Here is a 7358-nt window from a genome sequence, read left to right on the forward strand (position 1 = left end):
TAAGGTAAGGAGGGGGCGGCGGTGATGGGACGAGAAGTGGGGGAAGGAGTTAGAGAAGAGTTACAAGGGGTTTGATTTTCAGGGTTAAAGAAGAGAAACTGCTTAAAGGCTTTACAGGGTTAACTTTTGTAGAGAGGAAAGCAGAAGACTTAGAAGGATTTTTTGTGGAGGAGGAGGATTTGATGGCAGGCAACAGTGTGGCACAAGGATGGCCAGGATTAAAGAGTTTAAAAAGCTTGAAAATAAGGGGATTCAGACCATTTACCATTACGCCGAATAAAATTATCAAGTTCAGTGAGAATTTGCCAATTAAAAGTGCCATTTTCTGGCCAATGTTTTTGTTGCTCTAAACGATACTGCGGCCAAATTGTATTCATTCTCCTTCCCCTTTTAATGGAAGTTTAAACATTTGAGCGGGTAGATGGAGGAAAGCAGTTTTGGAGTTACTTAAAAGTGACTTTAAATTACCCATGGCTATTTAAGAAATTTGAGAGGCTTGTGGTACATTAGGGAACTTTGCTCGCCGGAGGCTTACGGAGATCACCTGTGAGAGATTCACAGTTTCCTCCTCCTTCAGAGGCTTACATTCTCCCTGAAAGAGGCTGACACGAATTGGGACTATGCTCATGGGAGGCTTACGGAGATCGCCTGTGAGAAATTCACAGCTCCCCTGCTCCATTGGAGGCTTACAAAGACCACCCAGAACGTTGCTCAAGTGAGACTAACAACCCAGATCCATACAACCCAGTCGCAACAACAAAGCAGGCGTCCCCGGTTTGCCGTTGGGGGTCAGGAAATGCGTGCAGTCTTTCGCCCAAGGCGTCCCCCAGGTTACTTTGACTGCTGCAATGGAGCGTCAGAGAGTTTTGACTGAGCGCTCAGGTTTTCCTAGGCTTACGAAGCCGGGGCGCCGCGTGAAAACGCGCCTAGGCGCCACCCACAGGTGGGCTGGGATGTCCACGGGATATCGAACAAACTCTTGAGGGAGGATCTGGGCAGAAAGACGTCACTTACCTACCTAGGGCCAAATTAGTTGTAGATATTTGAGAGCCGTGAGGGTAAGCCGGCGTCACGTTAAGGTGGTCTGAGTTGATGGACTCAAACCGCTGAATGCATGGAAACCTGAATGACTGCAGTTTAGGGAACGGAGCAAGCAAGAGCAAGCAAGCACATACAGTTTCCCAGAACTTTTCATTATCAGTGCAGTAATACTAGTTGAGTTTCTCCTGTGTGCCAGACAATGAGTACTACTATGGATACGCCACCAGAGGCAGCAGCTTCTTTTGGGACGTTACTGCCCCTGGTTGTGTTGTTAACAGATGCGAACGCACGAGGCCCCTTGGGTGCCTGGCCTGGGGCCGGACCAAGCCCTTTCCCCAGGGGGTCTTGGACATCGGGACAAGGTGGCACAGGGGTGGGGGGTAGAGGTGAGGCTAAGACTTGGGAGGCACCTCCTACTCCCCCAGTCCCCAGCCCCCACCCCAACCCGTCTCTCCCAGGTGCTGAGGCCCGGAAAGCTCCGTGGGCAGCAGGACGCACTGCCCGCGGTTGGCGCCAGGGGGCACGAGGCTGTTGATCCCAGTCCCAGGAGGGATCCAGGGGCCGGGCAGGGCCCTCCCCCCGAACAGCCAGAGCCCCGCCCCCAGCCCTCCCCCGATCAACTCCCCTACCCGGGCACGCCCCCACCTCGGGCTGGCTCCCCCGCCCCGGGAACCCCCAGGACTTGCCCCTCACCCCGCCCCTCCCCTGGTCTGCCTCCCCACCAGGGCACGCTCCCCGGGCCCACCCCCCCAGCCACGCCCCTCGCCCTCGGATCCGCGCCAACCCCCTCTGAGGCTCCCTCGGCCCCACCCAGCGCCTCCCCCTCTGTCCCCGCCCCTCCCCCGGACCAGCCTCTTGCCTCTCCCCCTGCCCAGTGCTCGTCCTCCTGGCTGCCCTCCTCGGGCGGTTTCGCCAGCGGCCTCTGGACAAGGCCCTGCTGCACGGGCTGCAGGACGACCCATGGGACAATGTCCTCAACTACCACGAGCAGGGGGGCGGGGAGGAGGACCAGGTGCGCAGTGGGGCGAGGGCCAGGTGCAGGGCAGGGCGGTGAGGAGGAGCAGGTGCCGCTCAGGGCGTGTGGGTGCCCCAAGCTGGCCAGGAGCCCCGGGACCAGTCGTCTCCTGGAGCCCGATTCAGGCTACCGGAGGAGACCCCTCTGTGGTTCCGGGTCTGACTCCTTCCTGCTCACCATCCCCCCCGCCTCAGGATGCCTATGACATAAACCAGCTGCACCACCCCACAGAGCTGATGGCCCTGGGGGTCCCTCTGGGGCGGCCGCCACTGCGCCGTGACGCCCCGTATGGCCACATGCCCCCCACCCCAGCCACCCCGAGTGCTGCCCAGCAGCCCGGCTGACATCGCTGACTTAATCAGTGAGGTAGGTGCTCCGGGGTCGGTGTGCACATGCTGACGTAGTCATGCACTCTCACATGCTCACACACACAAACACGCCTCCCGGGAACCCTGGGTGTGCCCGGCTGGGGAACAAGCCTCCGTGCATGGTCCGTCGGGGGCGGGGTAGGAGCAGGACAAAGTGGTCTTGGGGCGGCCCCTGAGGATGGGAGGTTTGGTGAGGACATCAGGAGGGGCAGTGGCCAGCAAGCCCACAGGGGGACTGGCCCCGTGGGGAAGAGCGGAGGGTGCCAGGGGCAAAGGGCTGGTGGAGGTGGGCATGGGGCCTGCCCTCCGCAGAGCACTGATGCGGGCGACGGTTTGTCGCAGTTGGGGTGTGGCAGAGGCAGCCGGACACCCCGGGTGGGCCCGGTCTAGGACCCAGCGTCAGCCTTAACTTCTGCAAGGAGTAAACACCAGCAAGTGGCGGCATTGCCCTGTCCCCTCACAAAACCACGAGCCTTTTCTGAATCCCCCCGAGTCCACGGGCTGTTCCGAGGCCTTCCCTAGCTGTCCGCAGAATCGCGGCATCCGTGGTGGCCACTCTGGGTGCCCCCTGACTGGCTTCCCGCTGCTGGCACAGGACACCCCCAGAACAACAAGGGAAGGAAGTGCGGGGGCCACAGAGCCCTTCAGGCTGGGGCGGGCTCGCAGCTTAGCCGTCTCACCGGGAGGGAAAGGAGGCGGTGAGCGGGAGCCCCCGACGGCACAGCTGCGGCATGCGCCGGCCACCACGAGTGTTGGTGCCCCTGCTGACCTGGAGAAAGGCCCTGCGGCCTCGCCCAGGGGCAGCTGCCTGGCTCTGGCCCAAGTGGCCACAGTGCGGGAAGATGGTGCAGGGCCAGCCCAGGCCTGACTGTCCGGGGCCTCTCCGCAGGGCCTGGAGGCTGCAGACGGCGACCCCAGCGTCCCACCCTACGACACAGCCCTCATCTACGACTACGAAGGAGACGGCTCCGTGGCGGGGACGCTGAGCTCCATCCTGTCCAGCCTGGGTGACGAAGACCAGGACTATGACTACCTCCGAGAATGGGGCCCCCGCTTCACCCGACTGGCGGACATGTACGGCCACTCGTGAGGGCGGCAGGCTGACAGGCCCTGGGGACAGCACCTGGTGGCAGCCCTCCCAGGCCCAGGGAAGGGCGGGGCTCCCTGCTGTGAGCCAAAGAGCTGGGGAGCACCATCTCCCAGCCATGGGCACACGTGGCCCTGGGGCCCCCACTGGACACCCAAGCACCAAAGGCACCCAGCCAGCCCCTACAGGGACAGGCCTTGTCCCCCTGGCTGGAGCTAGACCAGGTGCTGGGGTCAGATTCTAGAACCGTGGAGATGGGGCAGCCAGAAAGAGGTGCCCGTCCGGCCTGCGTGGGGGCCGCGGCCTCGAGGGCCAGCAGCCCCACTCTCAGCTGCTCGGGGCATGGCCGCCCCCCCTCGCACCTCTGCCCCCCCCCCCCCCCACGTGCTTCTGGAAGGAAGCAGCCCCTTGGGCAACTTTCAACTAAAAACCTGCTAGTCTTTTCAAGGTGGGCCCTGGTGCCCAGTGCTCCACTGACTTCAGGTATTTTTAATGAGCATGGGTATACAAAGCATTCTGCTAGGGCCTGTTGTGCTACAAGACACAACAGTTGTCAAGAAGCTGATCAGGAGACACAGTAGGCAATAGTGAGAAGTGCCATATAAGAAGGATAAACTAAATGCTACAGAAACAAGTAGTCCCAACTGAGCTGAGACTTGAAGGCTAGCTGAAATTTGGAGAGGCAAATAGGGGAAAGGGGACCTTTTAGACAGAGGAACCAGCATCAAGATCTGGAGACAGATTTTAAGAAGAGTAAACAGTATAAACTAAGGGAAATTATTCTGGACTAAGGGATGGACTAGAGTGAGAAAGAGCAAGTGCCTGGCAGCTAATTAGGAGATAAGTTAGGAAATTACTACAATAGATTGGGAATGAGATAAGGCCCTGAACTAAGGTTTAAACATTATGAAAAGACAGAGAGCTCCACACATTAGCTCTGTAGCCACAGCAACCCAGGTGTGAATTCTAGCACCATATTTAATCGCTACATCTTTTTTTTAAAAGTTTTGAAATATAATTATTGTTTTTCTTAAACAGCTTTGAAATATAATTTACATACTATACAATTCATTCATTGAAATGTACAATTTAGAAGTTTTTAGTATATTCACAGGGTTGTGCATTCATCACCACAATCAATTTTAGCACATTTTCATTACCCCAAAAAAGAAACACCATTCCCCTAAACTGTCACTGCCTCTCTTTAAATCCTTCCATTTCTCCCCCAATCCCCACACAACTGCTATTTTCTGTACTTACAGATTTGCCTGTTCTGGACATTTCATATAAATGGAATCATACAGTATGTGGTCCTTTGGGCCTGGCTTCCCTCCCTTAGCATAATGTGTTTAAGGTTCACTCATGTTATAACATGAAGTACTCATTTCCTTTTATTATTTCCCAATGATATTCCATTGTATATATGTACTACATTCATCAGTGCTCGGACTTTCGGGTTGTTTCCATTTTTTGGCTATTATGACTAATGCTGCTATGAACTAATGGTTGTATCAATTTTAACATCTGTGAAGTAGGGACATTAATTCTCACAAAGTTCTTTTAATGTATGTAACATAAAGAATAGTGCCTAGCACAGAGGCAGTGTACAAGATATATCAGTTCCCTTCTCCTTATTTAACACACTTTGGGAGGTAAATTAAAGGTTCTTAAGTTATTTAGCTTTCTATCCTCACCTAACTGTACTATCTTCCACCTAGCAAAATCTTCTTCCTATAAATGCATGATACTCCTACCTCTTAGGAGATTTTTTCAACGTTTCTCTGATTCTTTTTCATCTTTTACTAACAGAACTCAGGTAGAGTCTCCTCAATATATATATCTTACTCAATAAATGTTGAATAAATATCATCTAGTCTTTTGGTTATGTTTCTATTTATGCAAAGAAGTGAAGAATTATTTTTCAACCCTACATGTCTTTCCTTCTGTTCCCTTTCCTGTCTTCACTGTCTTATACTTCATCTGGATATCCTGGAGCTACCACCACTTTAAAGCACAAGATGGATATTCTGTTATCTCTATGCTATTCTTGCCTAGTTTCCATGCTATCAAGACTGACATTACTATCATTAACCTTTTTTCTGATAAATGCTGATGTCAAGGACCATGTATACATGCAAAGATCTTTGAAATGATGTATATGATTTGTTACCCATCTCATATATATTTAAATGCCATTGTGATTTTAAAACATCCCAAAATTTTGTCACTCTTGAAAAACAAACTGCCAACCTTGTAACTTTCCAATTTTTAAAAGGTGTTTTCATAAGTTTTATCTTGTGTCTATTCATACATTTGTTTACTGCCTGTGACATGTTGTGCACTGTCTCAATTACGGATTTGGAATTTTAATTTTTCACAAGGAACTCCCAGAATTTTATTTACCTAGTTGTTTCTGTTCTTTGCTCAACAAGCCAGAGTCAGAAAAACTAATTAGATGTTACTCCCTTTCCACTACTAGACCATAATTACTTTGAGCCCAGCAATGCCAAACAATGAGGGTTCTTCCTGTTTGGTGCATCCTCCTCCAACTTGCTATCCCTAGGTATGGAGCAATCTTTTTTAAAAGTCATACATGATATGGCAGAACTTCAATAACCAATAAGCAATACAGTCCTAGCAACAGGGAGTGGCCCCCTAAAATACAAAGGAAGAGATGAACGTGCAGCTTTGCTCCGGCCATTCAGTACCATTCCAACGGTCTTCTCAAGAACTTTTTAAAGGTGGGCTTTACCAGGAATAGTCAAAGAAAGGGCTGATTAACAGAGGTTTAAAAAAAAAGGACATTTAAGACTTTGGTTGTAAAACCCTCCCTGGTACTAACATGAATAAGCAATCCTTGGAAACAAGTGTCTGTGCGGGGAAGAGGGGGGGACGCGATGGAGAAACACAGCGCCTGGATTGTCTAGGGTGAAGAGACATCACCGACTGGCAGGGCCCTGCCGCGGGAGGACACTTTGGGAGGATGGGTTCGCGCGGGAGGCGAGTATGGAGAACGACCCAAGGACAGGTGCAGGGGCCGTGGGAGAAGAGCTGGGCCGAGGGCGGCTCACCCAGGGCCTGGCTTCTGGACCAAACCCCGAGACGCTACTGCGCCACACACGGTAGAGCCCGAACGAGAACAGCGGGTGCCCGAACAAAGCGAGCAGGCCGCGCGCGTCCTCTCGCACCCCGCCCATTCCTGTTCCTAGCGAGACAAAGGCTGGGAAAGAAAGCAGGAAGAGGTGCTAAGAGGGACGCGGGTCCCAAAGCAACAAGTGCTCGCGGCAGCTCCCCAAGAGACTGCAGAGCTGAGGCAGGAAAACAAGGCCCGGCACAATGGCTTTCCCTTTCTCAGCCCCTACCCCACGGCACTCACTCTGCCACACGACGCTCTTCAGCCCCCGTTCCGTCACCGGCGGCGCCATCTTCCCGACACTGCCAAGGAGCAGCCAATACCTCCCGTTCCCAACCTACTTTGACCGTGAAAACCGCGCCTGGAGCGGCCCCGCCCCTCTCTGGGGAAAAGGTTCCGCCTCCCTGACCGCGCCCTCCGGTGACGTCACGCGCGTCAGCAGGGTATTCCCGCCTACTCCTGTACGGAGGTTGCGTAGTACTGCTGGGAGTGCCATGCGCAGTCCGACGCCGTCTCGCGGTAGGCTGCTGTCCACCCGGTTTCGGTGTCGTGTGACGTCAGAAATCGAAGCTATGAAATCAGATCGCCAGCTAATACCAAAGTTGAAATTCTGAATTTACGCGTAAGATAAGTGAGGAAGAGTCGGCTCTTCGCTTTACAAAAGAATTCTTCACTTTCCACTACCGAATGGAAACCTTACCCTCCAAATTTATT

General features: G+C 53.3%; 2 protein-coding genes across 2 annotated transcripts in view; one reads left to right on the plus strand and one right to left on the minus strand.

Annotated features, from left to right (window-relative positions):
- The window catches only part of STXBP3 (syntaxin binding protein 3), a 107449-nt gene extending 100420 nt beyond the window's left edge, over positions 1-7029 (minus strand). Inside the window, exon 1 of the mRNA XM_037826481.1 lies at positions 6888-7029. Coding sequence (XP_037682409.1) covers positions 6888-6936 — 49 coding nt within the window. The 5' untranslated portion in view covers positions 6937-7029. The remainder of the gene's footprint in view (positions 1-6887) is intronic.
- On the plus strand, positions 2033-3799 carry LOC119526932 (cadherin-15-like). Its single transcript, XM_037826483.1, has 2 exons — positions 2033-2422; positions 3314-3799. Exons 1-2 carry the CDS (start codon positions 2345-2347, stop codon positions 3512-3514), a joined length of 279 nt encoding a protein of 92 aa, XP_037682411.1. The 5' UTR covers positions 2033-2344; the 3' UTR covers positions 3515-3799.
- Positions 7030-7358: the final 329 nt, after the last annotated feature.

The sequence above is a fragment of the Choloepus didactylus genome, chromosome 2 (genome assembly GCF_015220235.1).
Source record: "Choloepus didactylus isolate mChoDid1 chromosome 2, mChoDid1.pri, whole genome shotgun sequence".
NCBI lineage: Eukaryota > Metazoa > Chordata > Mammalia > Pilosa > Megalonychidae > Choloepus > Choloepus didactylus.